This window comes from Ahaetulla prasina, chromosome 5 (genome assembly GCF_028640845.1).
Source record: "Ahaetulla prasina isolate Xishuangbanna chromosome 5, ASM2864084v1, whole genome shotgun sequence".
Lineage (NCBI taxonomy): Eukaryota > Metazoa > Chordata > Lepidosauria > Squamata > Colubridae > Ahaetulla > Ahaetulla prasina.
In genome coordinates this window covers 55,714,303-55,733,496 of record NC_080543.1, presented here as the reverse complement: position 1 = coordinate 55,733,496, position 19,194 = coordinate 55,714,303, and the positions used below count along the sequence as shown (strand labels likewise).

At 35.6% G+C, this 19,194-nt stretch overlaps 1 protein-coding gene across 1 annotated transcript in view; it reads left to right on the top strand.

The window, feature by feature from the left end:
* Window positions 1-19,194, top strand: part of URB1 (URB1 ribosome biogenesis homolog) — a 62,881-nt gene that overhangs the window by 14,702 nt on the left and 28,985 nt on the right. The window contains exons 11-21 of the mRNA XM_058184836.1: window positions 1,010-1,183; window positions 1,961-2,099; window positions 3,265-3,387; window positions 5,622-5,734; window positions 8,944-9,057; window positions 12,485-12,601; window positions 13,934-14,072; window positions 14,956-15,123; window positions 15,494-15,678; window positions 17,730-17,954; window positions 18,335-18,511. Coding sequence (XP_058040819.1) covers window positions 1,010-1,183; window positions 1,961-2,099; window positions 3,265-3,387; window positions 5,622-5,734; window positions 8,944-9,057; window positions 12,485-12,601; window positions 13,934-14,072; window positions 14,956-15,123; window positions 15,494-15,678; window positions 17,730-17,954; window positions 18,335-18,511 — 1,674 coding nt within the window. The remainder of the gene's footprint in view (window positions 1-1,009; window positions 1,184-1,960; window positions 2,100-3,264; window positions 3,388-5,621; window positions 5,735-8,943; window positions 9,058-12,484; window positions 12,602-13,933; window positions 14,073-14,955; window positions 15,124-15,493; window positions 15,679-17,729; window positions 17,955-18,334; window positions 18,512-19,194) is intronic.

The window sequence follows — 19,194 nt, the reverse complement described above, 5'->3', positions numbered from 1 at the left end:
ACAGATAAATCATTTCAATTTCTGTTTATAACTGAGAAGATAGTCAGGAAAGTTTATTAACTAAATATATACTCTTCCTCCAGCTTTTTTGTTTTGTAAACTTTTATTATCTTGGTATCTGTGTCCACAACATAGTATCCATTTCTTCCTGTCTATTTTCATTTTACCTTAAGAATTATGGGTGTAAGAACATGGATGCTTTCAGTTAGTATGACATTTTCCAATCAATATCTTCACTATCATGTTATTTGTTTGTTTGTTTTTTATTTACATCCCACCTATATTATTTTTACAAACATACTACATCAGGACTTTTAAAACCTGATTTATTGAATAAGCCAAAGAAGAATCTGCCTGCAGAACTTGCCTGCAGAAGTTGTAAATGCTCCAACACTGGAAATTTTTTAAAAAATGTTGGATAACCATTTGTCTGAAATGGTGTAGGGTTTCCTGCCTGGGCAGGGGGTTGGACTATAAGACCTTCAAGGTCCCTTCCAACTCTGTTATTATTAAATCTGGTTCAAATATCGCAGTAACGCCATAAACAAATCACATCGTATAGCACAGTATACAAATACAACCAGTAGCTCCAGTTCCTTGCTTTGCATTTTCTCTTAATTTTAAACAGCAATTCATTGAAACATTTTATTGGATCATATCATTTATTGGATCATATTGGCTGTGGATGATGGGACTGACAGTGCAACATATCCAAGGCATACCATTTTGCAGAAAATGATTATTGATTTTGCAGAAAATGATTATTGATTTCCCTAAGAGAAGCACTACATCAAAAGAGACTGAGCATACTTTTAAAAGTATTTTTATATCTTTTTTGGATTCGAATTCATTTGATGCATCCTTTTTTCCCCTCTTTCTTGTCTATATTTATAGTTGACTTGTTTCCCCTTCGTGTCCGTAGTTTGTTATGAGTTAACTTTAGAGAACATAGTTAAATCATGCAAGATGAAGATAAAGCTAAATAATTGTTTCCATGTTTTAATTTTAGATAGCCAGTAAAACAGTGAAGCATACTATATTTTCACTGATAACAACTATTCTGAAAAGAGCACTGAAAAATATTGACTATTGTCAGAATGAGAAGATATGGGAGAAGTCAGAAATCTATACTCCACTAATGATGAAGGAATTTGTTCAGCAGTACCGGGAAGCACTTAGTAAGGTACAGTCTTAAAAAAGGAAATGAAAACATGCTTGACTTGCAGTTTGATGAACAAGAAATGCTTCTGTCTAGATTCTTTCTCCTTTTTTCTGGCAGCTGTAGATATAAATATCTAAAGGTATTTCATTAGGTGTTTTTTTCTTCAATATATTGGCCTATATAGTACTATTGATTTGGAAGAAACTGTAAACGTTCTTTTGTTTTAACAATATTTAAAAACTTTTCACAAATTTAATTCCATGCTTATATTAGTGTTGAGTCTAAAAGTATAATTCTTAGAATAATGTGAAAAAAGCAAAAAACGTTTTCTTAATTATACATCTGAAATACGGGGCAGCAGACATAACCACAGGTCTAAGGAGTTAGTATACATTTATGGTTTCCCTTTTTATTATTCCCATATCCTAGCAGCATCTGCAGCACTCCTTGATGATAGTCATACTAATGACATATATATGTTCTTGTGTCTGAAATCTGTCATAAGTATGTATGATAATTGTCACACATGAATCCGTTTTACCCCGGCTACAAATGCCTATGCTTTAGAAGTTGTTTGGAAACTACATTGGAATGAATGTAAGAGCAAACAAGGATATTAAATGGGACAAATTAAATTTGAATAGATTAAAGTAATTTACAGGAAAAAAATAATCTTTCTTGTTAATATATTCAAAACAAATAATAACCTGCAATTTTTTGCATAAATGCAGATATCTGATTTTTCTGCTGTACTTCTGCTTTGTACAACATAATATAATGATCTTGTTTAAATCCTAGCTTTTACCAGATATGACTAACATCATCGCCGTCTGGCAGTCCTTTCTAAAGCAAGATAAGGCTCAGGAAGGACAGAAAGAGAAAGGAACAGAAGCTGCTTCTTATATGGAGGAAACAAATGAAACAAACAAAGAGCATGGTAAGGAATCTTTGGTCATTGTATGTACTTACAGATTTGTTCTTTTAATCCAGTGACTGAAAATATCTGATAATTCATGTTGGCCCTGAGCTGATCTTTGAAAAGCTCTATTTAATGTGAAAGTTGTATTTTAATAATATGTAATAAAATTATTAGATATCCTTTCTGAAACCCCTGTTTTATATAGACTGTTAACAACCCAGTCCTGTGCAAAATTCTGAATGAAGAGATTCTTGCAGCAAAGCAATTAAGGAACTTTTCTATAGAAGGCAAGCAGAAAGCAACTTAACTTTAGTGTTCCTGTATAGTGTAAAGCACTATTGAATCACTGTTTTTTGGATTCATAGAATTGGCTATTTAATATAACGTGGTTTATAACCTACAGTTGCTATGTTGAGAAACCATGCAAATAATACAGTTTGCTAGTCACTACTAGCAAACCGTATTATTTAGTACAAAGCAAGTATCACTTGTCTCTTGAGAAATATATTCCCGAAGAATGTCTATGGAGATTCTCAGTCATCCAGGTCATGTTTGTCCCAAAGGAGCTTTTTTCAAGAGGCAACTGGACTTTCTGGTTTTTCTTTGAAGACATTTCATTCTCGTCCAAGAAGCTGCTTCAGCTCTGACTGGATGGTGGGGAATCCTTCCATTCCCCACCATCCAGTCAGAGCTGGGATGAAAAGCAAAACTTATTCAAAGAAAAACCAGAAAATCTAGTTGCTTCTTGAAAAAAGCACCTTTGGGACATATTCCTTAAGAGTTCTTAATTTTGCATTTTCTGACTTGGCAGAGAAACAGCCCTACTAATGTTTCTTTCCTTCACATTTAGACATAAAAGTCTTATGGATCAATACTTTGTAATGTCTTTCTTTTTCCACCAGAGTGCTGTAACAATGCTGGCAATGGTTACTGACCCAGAAGAGGGAGTAGAATTCATTCCAAGCACCAAAAGAGCCAGGATTAAACTGTTAGAACTATCATTTTAATTCCCTAGATTTGCTGTCAGTTGATTCATTTTTAAATTACATATATCGGTGGCCACTATTTTCCAGGATTGTACTATGTGTAGAGAAAAAAAATCACTCATATCATAAAATGGAATTTTATTTTATGGCATTTTTTTGTTTATTTTTTAATATCTGTCAATCTGTGATTTTTCTAGGCTTCAATGATGTAGAAATCACTCTTCTGAAAGCTGTTTTACTACAAGTTATATGCCTTTATCAACAAGTTGTTCCTCATTTAGTAGCGCAGAGCAACTTTGATTTTAGCAAATTAATAAAAGGTAATGTTAAGCATATTCTAGCTAAATAGGAATACACCAAAAATAATATTTATAAAAGACGGTCTTGTCTATCACTTTAGCTAGCAACCAGCAAGATAAGTATACTTACACCACTGCATGAGATGGACTGAGATAGATAGATAGATAGATAGATAGATAGATAGATAGATAGATAGATAGATAGATAGACAGACAGACAGACAGACAGACAGACAGACAGACAGACAGATCTGTGAGGTCCTTGGTACTCTCTGAGCTTGGTGGTTTTCTTGCAGATATTACATTACCAAACTAGGTAACATCATCAGTGCTAGAAGGGAGTTGGATTTACTCTTATTTTTATATATTAGTGACTTGCCCTGTCAGTGTTAGTGGGATTGTTCTTAGTGGTTCCTTGATTAGGTTGTTGTTTATGGTTGTCTGAATTGGTAGTCCCTTGATTGGGATATTGTTTACTTCTTGACTATTGCTCCAAAGTTTATTTTGGTGTTACTCTTTGCTCATGTGGATATTGATTTCTGGTGTGGAGGTATACTGGGTTTTTTGTTTCTTTTTGGTTTTTTGATTGTCCCTTTTGCACAATATGTAGGCATAGTTTATCTTTATATGGCTGTTGATGGCTGATTTGTTTGAATGCCAGGCTTCTAGGAATTTTCTGTTGTTTTTTAACTTGGCTTGATCTAGGATGCTCACAGTTTCCCAATTGAAACTATGGTTGAGTCTGTCCATGTGTTGTGAAATTCAGTTTTCACCATGTCTTCTGACTGCTGCTTGGTGTTCATGGACGTGCTCTGTTAATCTTCTGTCTGTTTGTCCTACATAGTGGCTGTTATAATCCTTATACTGTCATAAGTTGACTCCTGTTTTTTCTTCTGGGGCTCCTGGGATCAGGGTAAACTTGCAAGATTTGCAGCTTCTTTTCAATTGCTTTGCAACTTCAGGAACCACAGTCACAGTTGAAAGATGCAGATGAGTATTGACAAAGTTGATTGAACTCTTGAGTTTGGTGCCCTAAAATTTTAGAATCTTCTCCCCAGGAAATCTTATATTTGGTGATTTCAATTCCAGATGAAGACCTTTTCATTTTCCCAAACTTTTAAAATTCATGTTAACATCAGTATTGTGATGGACAGGGGGAATAGCATGTGAATCCCTTTAGTTATGTTTTAGGCTGAGGCATAACACTAGGATGCCATTAATTGAATTGGGAATGCAAAGCTGGGATAGGAGAGGAATAACTATCTTGACTCTCCTTGATGACTTGGTGGCTTCCAGTATAATTGATTGTGGTATCTTCTGGACTGAGTACAGGAATTGGAAGTGGGAGACATGGAATTGTGGTGCTTCTCCTTTTTCAACAGTCAGTTTCAATTGATAATTGGTAGAGGAAGAGAAAAGATAAAATTCCAGCACCTTTTTTATGGGTGCCTCAGGGTTTTATGGTTGTCCCTCTCCAGGTGAACTTGCTGGGTGAGATAATCTGTTGGGTTAAATTATGATGATAAGTCTTGTTTCAGCACTTGTGGGGGAGGGTGTTGAGCAAGGCTCTAACTCAACTGTAATAAGAGTGAGAGACTGGGTTCTTGGAACACCATTTCCACAGCGATTTTAAACAGCTTTGAAAACCTGGCTGTTCCTGCAGATTTTGAATTAGGGTAGTTGTCAAGGTCCTTTAGGCTGGGTTTAATATGGAAGAGAAAGTTTTTATTATTTGACTGGGCTGCTGATGTCTTTTTTGATATTGTGCTTGTGTTGTCTTCTTTGTGATGTCTTTTTGATACTCTCTCCCGGTTTAAATGTATAAGTCACCCCCAATCTTTTTGGAGTCAAACAGTTCTAGAAATTGAATAGTTTATTGAACTGAATTGAATACTTTACTTGGCCAAGTGTGATTGGACACCCAAGGAATTTGTCACCAGTGCAGAAGCTCTCAGGGTACATGCAAAACAAAAGAATAATATAAAAATAATAAGACCAATAAGAGGGGGGAGTAAGAAGGTAATGTAGGATAAATAATTATACTAGATAGATAAAAAGATGGAGAGAGAAAGAGATAGATAGATAACAGTGTTGTGATGCTAAAATATTTTATTTATTATTAAATATATGCTGCCCTTAAATATTTGCTGTTCAAATATCTTTATGTGTAATGCTGCTTGGATTTTTTTATTTACTTTGGTTATTTTATCTTTGACTTAACTTTGATCAGCAACCGTACACTTTTCAAATCATAGGTATTTTTACTGAAAAAGGACTGCAACAGGAAATTTCTCCTGTTCTGCATTATCATATTCTCAAACTGGCTCTTGAACTGCCTGCAAATAAGTTTTCCTGGTTCAGAATACAGGTAAGAGTGATATCTATGATGTTTAGATATGTGTCTGTGTCTGTATTTATCACCAGCTGTAGGCTGTCCCCATTGCTGTGCTGACTTTCTATGTCTCTACCATCTCTGTAATGCTGTATAAACATCATTTGAAAAGAAATTTTTGCATCGTTTAAGGTTCTGTTTACACTAGGTAAGAGGAAGATTTGGTCCTTGAAGTGGTAAAATCTACAGCAAGCAAGAACCTAAGTCGGGCAGCAGTGATATTGCTGTCTAGGGGGGAAAAACTCTTTGAAGCTGGGAACATGGAACATAAAAAGCATGAACATGGGAAAGCTGATCATAGTAAAAGATTAAATGAACGGACGAACTACATACTGACAACTTAGGCCTCAACAAATTGAAATAGATTAGTGAGCATTTTTCAGTGAGAAGAACATACTACCATATTTACTAAGGATATAAGACACAGAAGGGTATTGAATTCATTGTTGGAAGATTATTGCAAAAACAGTACTTGAGTACAATGAAATCAATGAGTGAATAGTATGAATTAAACTTTGTGGGCACCCTTTAATGTGGCAATTATCCAAGTTTATGCTCTAATCACTGATGCAAGAAGTGGAGGTTGATGAGTTCTGTTTGAAATCAACAACACTGAGAAATGCAAGCAAAATATGCTGCTTGTGGTTGGAGATTGGAATGCAAAGTTGGAAATAATGAGAGAATGTAATTGGACTGTATGACCTAGGAAACAGGAAGCAGGAGAACACTTACAGATTTCTGCAATTTAACAATTTCTTTAGTATCAGCAACCAAAATTATGTCTGTGTATATGGACCTCCCCAGATGGAAGTAAACAGGAATAAAATTGACTATATAGTTACAAGGAAGTAAAAGAAGTCAGTTATAACAGTCAAGATATGGCCCGGGGTGTTGTAGAAAACAGATCACAAGCTACTCACGTGCAGGTCAACCTAAACAGAAGAATAAAGTCTAGTAGCCTACATAATTTTGAACATATACTCACCATTTTCAAGAACATTAGAAATTGCTTTAAAGTCCTGAATATTATTGAGTGGGAACCATAATGTGAAATACACATTTTAAAATACACATTTAAAAAATAAGGAATAAATATGAAGAGATTACTACAAAGATGAAGAAGAAATTAGATGAAATTAGATTTAGAGCAAATTGCAAAATTTGCCTTGGAGAGAAAAACCAACACTAAGAAAGCCAATGATATCAGGAAGGAACTTAGCAAAGAATTTCAGAGAGACATTACAACCACATGTAAAGACAGTGAAAATGAAAACAGATAAGGAAAAAGAAGGAAAGGCTTCTGAAAGATCTCTGAACTCCGAAGGTGATGCCATGCCAACCTTGAATGGGTATACTAAAGGGTGTCCATGAAAAGATAGCAATTGATTAAAAAATCCAGTCTATATGCCAATACCAAAGAAAGGAGAAATGTTAGTACCTTTCTTTATACTGGTGACAGTATTCTAATAACAACATTCAAATGATCTGCAGTCTTTAGTAATGAAAGTCAAGAAGCACAGTGAAAAAAATTGGACTAAATTTAAATATGAAAAATACTAAATTAATAGGTTCAAGTAATCCTCAGTTTACAGTTTCACTTAAGGCAGAAATGCTCAGACTCAAATTATCCTAGTTTGGACACATTATGCGAAGGCCTCACTCTCTTATAAATTCTATAATGTTTGAAAGAGGGAAGGAAAGAAGAGGAGGGAGACCTAGCAGCATTGTAGATGGACTTAATTACAGCAGCACTGTGTACATTGTTGGAACATGGCTTTCCATCTTGCAGGGAGTGACTCTAGGCAGTGTACCATGTTGGAGAACTGATCAGCTTGTAGGAAATATGTCTTTATGGTCACTAAAAATTGACACCATAGTCAAGGGTTGCCAAGATTTGCAGGCTTCTTTACTGTTTTGTGACATTTTGATTGGTCTTACAAAGATATATTTGTACATATTGTATTTTGCTTTTAGAAAATAGCACATTATTTGTTGTTTCTACAATTCAACATATAGAATATGAAAATATTGATTCATGCTATGCTTCATTACAGGTAGTCCTCGACTTACAATAATTTATTTAGTGATTGTTCAATGCTACAACGGCACTGAAAAAAGTGACTTATTACCATTTTTCTCACTTACAACCATTGCTGCATCCCCATGGTCACATGATCAAAATTCAGTTGCTTGGCAGCTGACTCATATTTGTGACCATTGCAGTGTCCCAAGGTCATATGATCCCCTTTTGCGACCTTACAAGCGAAGTCTATGGGAAAGCCAGATTAATTTAACAACCATGATACTAATTTAATAACTGCAGCAATTCACTTAACAACTATGGCAAGAAAGGTTGTAAAATGGGGCAAAATTAACTTAAATGTTTCACTTAGCTCTTCTAACCTAGGCTTCCTTAGAAAGTATAAAGCACAATCTTAGTCCCAGCAAAACCTCTTTTATTTACACGGCTGCGAATTACTGTCACAGTCCGCAACACTTCACAAACAGTCTTTTAGGGGAATGTTTATAAACACCTACTTTATCTCCCTTGGAATGCTGCCAGAGAACTAGTTGCCAAATGCAGGGCAAGGCCAAACTTGGCACAGAGTCAGACAGAACTTTTCAAAGCTTGAACTGACCAGATGAACTAATTGCTCATGTCCCGTTCGCTCCTTTTCTATGTCTTATGGGAGAGGCCAATCATCTCCAAGCTTTACTCCCAAGTTGACCCTGTTTTCTTAATTGTTCTTGTCTTCCGGCAGCTCTGCGCATGCACACACTGGGAACAGGCTCCTGCTGTTCTTCTGCCTTGCTGATGTCAGACTCCGGAGGCTCCAGAGACTCTGGAGGCAGCACATAACTAACAGATGGCCTTGCCTGACTCTGATGCAGAGCCCTCGTCCGAGCTTTCCCCAGCCCCCAGGACTGGCCTACGTTCCTCCCCAACCTCCTCACTGTCCGATTCTGCTGCCAGCTCTGTTGGCCGCTGGCGGGCCACAACATTAGCAACAGAAATTTTGGGCTCAGTTGTGGTTGTAAGTTGAGGACTACCTGTATTTATCTGGTCCTGCTATACACTTATTTAATGTATTTATTGTATGTATTTAATGTAAAATATTAGTTATTGTGATGAGAACTAGAATAATGCAACTATAACCAATGCAAATGCAAATGTGTTCTTTTAGGATGCATCTGAGAAGGTTTGTGGTGACAGATCTGTATTTTACCTACTGATGAAAATGTTTGTCACCAGCCCCTATTCACAGCTCAAAATAGCAACCAAGAAATTGATTTTTAAGGTGAGTTATTATTTGCCTAGTGAAAGCAGAGATCATGCCAGAGAAACTGATCTTTCCTGATTAGATTCCATTTTACAAACCGTTCCTTATACATAACTGGCATCATCTATAGAAGTATTTGTAAGTCCTGGATTGGGAAATGTTGCCTTAGAAGGTTGGGTTTAGAAGTTAGAAATATAAGCAACCTCCTTTTTTATTTTTTGAAGAACATACCACTTGCTATTTGAATGTACTGTTCTCAGATGAGGATCCATTAACAGTTTTAAAAATTATCTGGTTTTTTTTCAATCTTGGACAACAACTACACAATTCCATATGGGGTTTTTTTGGCAACATTTTTGTAAGTGGTTTGCCACTGCCTTCTTCCTAGAAAGAGTGACTTTCTGCTAAGGTGGGACTAGAACTCACAATCTCCTAATTTCTAGTTTGGTCTCGTTAGCCGCTATACTAGACTGGCTTATAAGGTTGAAATATTATCTTCTGCTTGGCAGGTCAAACATCTCCAGGCAGTGTTCAATATTAAAATAGCTTTTATATAAAAGATAAAGTACGTACAGGTAGTCTTTGTGGTCATTAAGTGAATCATATGGTCATTAAGCAAATCCAGGCCCCCCCCCAATGACTTTGCTTGTCAGAGGTCCTCTGGGAAGACATGATTCATTTAATAACTGCATGGCTTGCTTAATTAATCATGGCAAAAAAATCAATTTGATATACAGTAGTTGCTCTGACAATAATATACGTACAAATGGCTTGCTGCTACCTTTTTTCCAGGATTTTTTTTCTGTTTCCAACAATAGCAATGGATTTTATTGGTGGTCTATTTCAGGATCAGCGCTTAGTTTAGTCACAATAAGCCATGGTTTGCTAGTTGCTTTTAGATGTCTATTGAGATTCTCAGTCATCTAAAGGTGCTTTTTCAGGAGGCAACTGGACTTTCTTGTTTTTCTTTTGAAGAAGTTTTGTGAAGCTTCTGAAGCTTTTTCAGCTCTGACTGGATGGTGAGGAATGGAAGGATTTATATTCCTTGCAGACAGCTGGTCATTTGCATTTGGAGAGAGTCATTGAGGCCACTTGGATGTTATCTGTGTCCTCAGGGTCATTTGAGTAGTGTAAATGTGTGTGGAGCCTTCATGGCTGCAGGATGTTTTCTGTCCCGTGTCCCTTCAGTGTTGAAGACAGGCACAGGTTGTTGGGGATGAGTCTGTGTTGTCTGCATCTCAAACTGAAGTGCAAATGGTTCCTGTAGTCTGCAGTTTTTCTGGAAATCCATTCATACTCCTGTACCATTCAAAGGGTTTTCATCCCAAAGTGCATAGCTAAATGTCTTTGGAGATTCTCAGTCATCCAGATCATGGTTGTCACAAAGGTGCTTTTTCAGGAGGCAACTGGACTTGTTGAAGTGAAACGTCTTCAAAAGAAAAACAAGAAAATCCAATTGCCTCCTGAAAAATCACCTTTGGTATAGGACTTCTTGATTATATTGTCAGAAATATGAGATAAGTTCTTAATACAAGCTACTGTTTGTTTGAATATGAAGGCTATATTTAATATTTTAGTGTCTGTTGCATATTTATTCAGAAATAAACTTCACGTAATTAAATGGCAGCCCCTTTTTAATATATGCTTAGGATTGCGGCTTTAAAAAAAGGAAGCAGTAGGGCTAAAAACCATCTGAGGGAGATGGGTGGTTAAAAAGTATGAAAAATAAATATCGCAAACATGAGAACTTCTTTTTAAATTCAGCTATGATATTGTGGCCCTGTATCTAACTAAATTCCAGTGAACTCCATGGAGCTTACCAGGATATTTTGGACTGTTAACTTACTAATTAAATTGATAAATGTTTGCAGCCTCAGTATAACAAAAGTGACATATTGTTGGGACTGTTTAAAAGAAAAGGCTTTGTCTTGACTTTTTCAATTAAGACTTTTAATTCAACTATTTTTGGCAAAGAATTAGTTGGTTACTTTTATTGTTCCCAATCAGGGTCCATAACCATTGGAACAGGACATAGTTACTGACTGGGTTCATATATCAGGCAAATATATAGCTTATTTTAACTATGGTTTGCTGAATGATCAACAATTGCTAGATTTACACCTTATAATAAGTCTTATCATTAGTTAGTAGTTAGGTTTGCATGTTACAAAAACATATAAATTAGATAATTTAGTTTGATATGTGAAACCAATTATTTATGCATCTAAGCAAGTAATTTTTTATGAATAATTTCAACAAGAATGTCTTCAAGTTTATTTATTCATCATATTAATTTAACATGAAATATTTACTTTTATAAACTATCCTCTCTTTAGCACCTATCAGCACGTGCAATCCTTGCATTTATATTTCAGTGAGCAATCCTCCATTTTTAATAATTAATTGTCCTATCAACTGCTCTATTGATAATAGGAACAAGTTTATTTCTTTATCTGGGTTTCTTTCAGCAAGCTAGTAAAATAATAATAATAATAATGTGGGAAGCTTTTACCGTGCTGGCTCCATGGATGCCAAGTTTTGTTTCCTATCCAATGCTGACATGCCATCCTTCAGGAGCCATTGTTTGCATAGTCTGAAAGTGGCAAGCTGTGAATGCCTTCTTTAGCTTGCCAAGGCTTGTTTCAATTGTATCATGGCAGTGAGACTCATTAGCAAATCTGCATTTAACATTTGCACAGCTGTTGGATCAGTGCATGGAGTAATATACAGAATGTTCACTAGGACTGAACTAAAACTGGAAGATGAATTTGTGGCGAACCTTTGGGAATTTGAGGTTTTCTTTTCAGCAGTCTCTGGACGTGGAGGAGAGATAGTAATTATTTCCCACTCTCTGTCATCTGATAACTAGATGCTAAAGATAGGCACTAAGTTCTTATAAACATTCAGATTATTCATTTTGTAAGCTATCATAAGAAGCAAATAAATTGCTTGCTTAACATTCAGCAACTGCTTTGTTATAAACAAGTAACAGTTTGGATGTAAGCACAATTCTTGACTATTGAACTGGGCTAAAGAAATGCTTCTGGAGAAGCTGTTTGCAGATACGATTCTCTAATACAGATGCATGCGTGAAATCTATATATGTATAGACAGGTTGTTGGTGATTACCATTGGTTTTGCATCTATCTTAGAGATTTAAGTTGCAAGTTTGCATTAATTGCTGGTACAAACAAAAACTAATTTTCTGAAATGATATAGGTAATGTAAAATGGTGAGAGTGGAGAAGCAGAAGGCTTTCACAATTCTTTAATAGAATCTGTATTACAGGACAATACACTGTTTTTAGCAAAGCACAGCAGACTTTTATGGAAAAGGTCATGGTAAATGACTAATCTGCCATCAGCTTTTGTTAGCAGTCAGTGTAAAAAGTTGCTGTACAGAAATAGCAGCTAAAATGTATGTATAATAATTGTTTTCTTAATAGGTTTTGCACGACAGTGGAGTATTTGAGTACACTGGGAAGGAACTTGAATTGTGGCTGAGTCATTTGGATAATACAGTTGAAGCCAAAAAGGAAATCGTGATTCAGTTTTTGGAAAGGGTAAACAATATGCTAATTAATCGGTTTAACAATGCCAATGCTAATAGCAAAATCTTTTAAAAGTTATGAATGAATTATAGGAACCTGACATTTTGTAGTCAGGGAAGATGGAACAAAGAAAGTGATATAAACAAAGATTTTGTTAGAGATTTACATCTTATTTACAAAGGTGTGGGCTCTCTTCTATCCACATGATATTGTTTTATGTGGCAAAGTTAACAAAAGACGTTGGAAAGAATGGCACGTTATGTAAACTTTGCCTTAATTCCCCCAGTGACATTTTTGATGTACATATTAGTTCCCCCTTGTGAAAGCAGTAATTAAATTTGACATGCAGGAAAGACATAATACAGCCCTGAAGGATTACTTCTCAAACAGCTCAGTGATTAAGAATAATAGTACTTTGACCTCTCTTCAGATCTTATAAATCTTTTGCCTTACTAAAGAATAATAAATAATCTGCTAATTTTCTTATAGAATTAATTGATTAAAGATGACTAAAAATAAATTGCTATTTTCAAAGATAGCCCAAAATATTCAAGAATAATCCATTTAGAAGGAAGAGTGGAAAATAATAATAGCAATAATAATAATATACACTTTGTTTTTATTTCTATATTATATATTTAATTAAGACTTGGAATTATCAGAACATGAAATGAGTTTGCATATGTAGTGCAATTACAGCTCGGTTCACACATCACACTTAATCCCGCTTAGTTTTTACCATGGCTTATTAAATATATTTAATTTAAGTTGTCTCAGTTCAGTTCAGTAAACCACAAGCTATTTCCTTATGGTTAGTATAATGTATGAACTTGTATCTAATTATAGTTTAGTAATTGCAGTGAAAAAAACCCAAAACCTCAAAAAGTGATATATTGGCATTTAGATCTTGAAGTGCCACAATGCAATTTGGTTTATCATTGTTACCTTTCTTGGTTAAATTGTGTTCTGATAATAAAAAAGCTGTAGAATCATTCAAAGGAATTTCAGGAAATTAATTTGGTTGATATAAACTTCTGCAAAAAAATAATAATTCTTCCAGAATCTACTTGAAGAATAAAGTTGATACCATTATGGGTTTCTGAAATCTGACTGCTTTCCTTGTATTTTTATTCAGTTGAGTTACATGCATATGACATCAGTTGCTTTTACAACCAACACACATTGCTGCAATATTTTTTAAAAATGGATTTGATATTTTTTGTTATAGAAAAATACATCCAATCTCTCCTTTGGAGAATTAATCAATTTATTCTCTATAATATCTTGATTTTAAATGCCTTATTTTCTAGTCATCTTTTAATAAATACTTGTTCCCTTTTCTAGGTCTTGGTCAAAGTGGTAACCAATCCATATCCATATACAGATAAAGCAGCTGACTTTGTTCAAGAAGCAAGCATTCTTCAGGTCAACTTATTTAAACAAGATGTTGATAATATCAGCATACCCATTTCTCATATTGATGGTATACCAAATTCTTTCAAAATTATTCTCCTAATCTAGCACTAATATTCTTAGAAATTTACAAAAAAGCAACATTTTTAAAAAAGGCCATCAATTATAAAATCTCATATAAAGTTTAAGCCATTAACTAATATATTGCATATCTACTAGGAACAAAAGACTGTTTTAGTTTCCACTTACTGATACAGATTTTTAGGATTTTCTGGATTAAACAAATATTTGTGCATTAGCTTGCCTTTGATAATATAGATCCCAGGCATTTATTTTTACAAGGCTTCTTCCAAATTTTGGTAAGCAGCCATAATCAGATTTCCACATCACAGTTGATAAAGAAATGCTCTTTTTCCTGTTGCATTGTGTTTACACCAATGAGAACTAACATGCATTGGATTTGGTCAAAACAAAGTACCATAAATTGGAATAGATTTTCATTTAAATTAGTGGATGAAATGTGTCTCAATTAACTTGGTATCAAATGTGAGTTTCTATGAAGTTTCAGTTCCAGTAACTGCGGTAATTGGTTTATCATAGAAATTGTAAAGTATATATTCTTTATTTTCTTAATAATATTAAAATTCTTAACATTAATAATGTTTACAAATAATATTGTAAGTTACTGTAAAATATTTAATTGTTAAATAAAATGTGAAATGTTAATTGTTAAAAAATTACTGTTTGCCATATTATTTTAAAATATTATAAACAATTTTTAATTTTAAATTAAAAATTTGTAAGAGATTCCATATTTATATGGCATATGTTAATACTACCTGTTATTTTCTTTTTATAAAATTAACAATTACAATCTCTTTCCTTAGACAGTTACGTTTGCTGCTGAATGATAGAAATATCTTTTTATGTAAATTTTTTCCTTACAAAACTAGATGTTCTAGATATGATTGATGTCCTTGTGGAAGACACTGAAGGTTTAAATGAAGAAATTGGATGTACTTTAAGTCAAGACATGATTGTGAACACGTTTCCATTTAGTGCAATCGTCCCAGCTTCCTTAGAAGCAAGAAATAAGTTACTTGTTGATGAAAACACAAGAGGTATTTTTGCTTGTTTCTATTATTTCTATGCTGCTTTTTCACAAAAATAGTGATAATCAGCCTCCTCATAAAATGCACTTTTAACATATTGAAAATTCCTGTAAAAGCACACTTAAAAGGGGAACTTGCACATAAGCAGCTAAAAAAAACCCTTACGTTCAATTTCACAATCAAAATCAAGAAGCTGTTTGATTTTTATTGTGAAAAGTAAACAACGTGCAGATAACTCTACAGATAATCATGCAATTTTTAATCTTCCTGATAGAAGTTTGCTGAAGGTGCTCTTTGAATGAGGCTTTGAAGACTTCAGTTTCAGAAATCACAAGCATTTAGTCTTAGTTTTGTTATAGTTATTGTTTTGTCCTTATAGAAGAAAGCATTGTGGAATATCTCATTGCTGTGTTCACTGACCTCCTGAATTCTCAACGAGATCCTTTAGCCCTTTGCCTGATGTTTCAACACTATGATAAAGAACTTCAGTCTGTCACTGCTCAGCTTTGTCAGTTCAACTGTTACTATAACCTTTGGATACCACAACAAGCTAAGGAAGCTTTGGTAAGCAAGCCAAAATGTATACTAAACAGCATAAACTGGTGTTAATTAACATTATAAACACATAGGACAATTATACATAGCAAAACATGCTCAAATACAATTTGAAACTGAGACATCTTGTTAGCTTGCTCTTTTTTGATGCATCTTTTTTCATCACCAATCAGTGGAACTGCGTGATGAAAAGTGGACTGATGTCTGATATATCGCAGACTTTGCTCACAGAGGCACGAAGCTGAAAGCACCAGCCTGAAGATGATGAGTGATATACATACATACATACATACATACATACATACATACATACATACATACACACACATATATATATATATATATACATAAATACATACATACATACATACATATATATATATATATGCACATACATACATACATACATACATACATACATTATAACTGAGCTCATTTAAGTCTGATAGCAAGAAAATCAGGCTAAATCAGCCCTGGGTTTTTTTTTCAGACAACAATTCTTCCTGTCCATAGAATTGCTTTTAGATTATTTTGATTTGTTTTTTATATTGATTTTCCTAGGAAAATAATACTCACAAAATGTGAGACGCTTCGTGCTCTCTGAGCTTGGTTGTTTTCTTGCAGACATTTCATTACCCAAACCTGGTAACATCATCAGGAAGCACCAAGGTGGAATGGGACCTTCAGGCTCCTACCCTTGGCCATGCCTTCTTCGCCTCCCACCTCAGCCCATTTACAGCCAGTTTTCCTCCTCTGCAGCCTTTCCTGGCCTGCCCTTTGGCCCAGCCCATTCGCTGGACCAAAGGGCTACACAGGACAATTAGCCACCATGCAACTGAGTGGCAGGCAGAAGCCATGGTGCAATGGGCAATAGGTGATAGCAGGGGCTGTAGGGCTATGGGGAAGGTGCACCTGGTGAAAAGCGGTGGGGCACAACTTCAGGCAGGGGAGAATACGGCTTCAGGCATGGGGGAAAGTGCCTTCTGGCATGTGGGGGCACAGCAGTAGAACAGCAGAGGTTCATGGCTTCAGGCGTGGATTAGGGGAAGGAAGGAAGGGGAGGGAGGAAGTTCTCATGGCTTCTGCCTGTTACCTGATTGGGTGGCATCTAATTGTCCTGTGTGGCCAAAGGCCAGGGACAAACAGTATCTCGGCAAATGGGCCGGCCAAAAGGTGGAGGGAGAAGGGCCAGAGGCCCATTGGCTAGAGCGAATGGCTGGGGAGGGCCAGCGGAGGAGGAAAGCTGGCTGTAAATGGGCTGAAGCTGGAGGCGAAGGAGGCATGGCAGAGGGTGGGAGCCTGAAGGTCCTAGACCCCACCAAGGACCCCTCATTTCAACCCTGAGCTACCAATATTCTCCTTTATTGGAATAACAATGTGTGTTTTCTTACAGATTTTGATGTAAGAGCACATTGTTCTTTTAAAAGCTAAACTGAAAAGAAATCTGTCTGAAAACGTAATCCAAAACAGAGCTAGCAACCAAAACTTAATTTCACATAACTTTGACCTTAATTTCAGGGCTGTTTAGAGGAAGTAGAAAAAAGATGAGGCTACTGATCAACATTCCTTTGGTATATGTTTTGTGACACTGCGTGCATGTACGCAAGTTTTAGAGAGCAAATTCGGTATAGTGGTTAAGGCATCAGGTTAGAATTTGGGAGACCATGAGTTCTAGTCCCATCTTAGCTACGACAGCCAGCTGTAAGTGATCTTGAGCCAGTCACATTCTCTCAGCCCTAGGAAGGAGACAGTGACAAACCACTTCTGAAAAACTTTGCCAAGAAAACTGCAGGAACTTGTCCTGGCAGTCTCCAAAAATTGGACACAACTGAATGGGGAACCCTCCCCCCCCCACAAATGAGTTTGTGTTTCAGAGGCCTGATGCTGCTTTTGTCATTTTGAGGTCTGCCTAATTTCAAAAGCCTCCTACAGGCAGTTTAGCTCTCTGACAAGAGGAGTTGGTTCCTCTTCCAAGCGTCTTCTGTTTAGATAAAAGGTATTGGAGTACAAACAGTTTCCTTTACATACATGTAATTGTGTTTTCTTTTGTTCTTACTCAGTTCCAGCAAGACAGGAACAAGAGTATGGATGAGGTGTGGTCATCAGATTCCTCTTTTTTTACCTTGTTAAAGAATAGCTATCAGAAAGGTGTTGCTGTTTTACTGGATGAGGATATTCAAACAAAGCTAAATGAAGCTATTTCCCAGCTCCAGCCTCAGCAGCTTTCATTGGCTTTAAAACATGTTCTTCTGTACCTGAAAACTACTGTGGAGAACTTCGGCAGTGTGAGCTATTTTTTTTTCTTGTTTGTTGAAAGCAACTTTAATAGTTACATACAGTCCCTTTCATTAAGGACCATCTCAACTTTAGATGACAGCAAACATGCACTTTCTGAAGCAGGTGTACTGTATGTAGCTGAAAAATACATATAATCTCTTGATTCAGGCTTCTAAGATACATGCTTATAATAGTGTCCACTTGTAAGCATTGATTACAGTGTTGAATGGAGATACAAAGTATGTTGTATTGACTTGCAAAACAAATAAATGGAGCCTATATATGGTAATTAATATGTCCCTTTGATAAAATATATAATTGGGGTGTTTTGTTCTCAATCTCCCTTTTTTTCCCTTCACTTAGAAATGTCTTATCATTTTTCTAACAGTTTGGCAAAAATTCTGGCCTTTCCCTTGTTACTGTCTACATGGATTTGTTGAAGAGCTTGTTGCGCAAAGGTGATGATACAGAGTTGAGTGGTCAGCCTGAGCAGAGAAATACCCAGATTGAACCTGAACTTTTAATGGATGCAGAAATTTTGATACAAGACTCTGAGAATGACAAGGTGCTAATTTTTCTGTATGGATATTCTGGAGAAAAAAAAAACTTTATGCATGCTCTTTATTGTGCATTTACATGGACAAAATCCATGACAGAGAATTTTTTTGCTTAAAATGAGTCATGAGTGCAGTGACTATGTTCTGAGTACAGTGAGGAAAAAAAAATTCTGTCATGCACAGGTTAAATTAAAAATTAAATTAATGACCTCATACTCTGTATTTAGCCTACATATTTCAATATGTGCCATGGTCCTGGTAGGACATACAATTTCTGGTAGAGAAGATGTGCCCTCTAAGATTGATTATACTGAGTTCCAGTAAGAATGTACCATATTTTTTGGTGTATAAGACGCAGTTTCCCCCTCCCCCCAAAAGTGGGTGGAAATGTCTGTGCATCTTATATAGCCAAGGTTGCTGAAGCCCCACCCAGCTGCCGGCCCCACTCTTCAGCCTCTGTCTCCAAGCAATTTGCCTGAAGAGGAATTTAACACCTCTTCGCAGGATAAAAACAAGTAGGTCTTGTTTTCAGTCAAAATCTTTCAATAAATATTCTTTTTCAATTTGATATATATTACTCAGACTGAATGTACTATCAGGTGTAAGCTTTCAGATCCCACTCTTAACCATACTAGAGAATGTTGCTTTCTTATTAAGTGAATTTTCCTAGGAATTTATCGTAGGTAGCAAC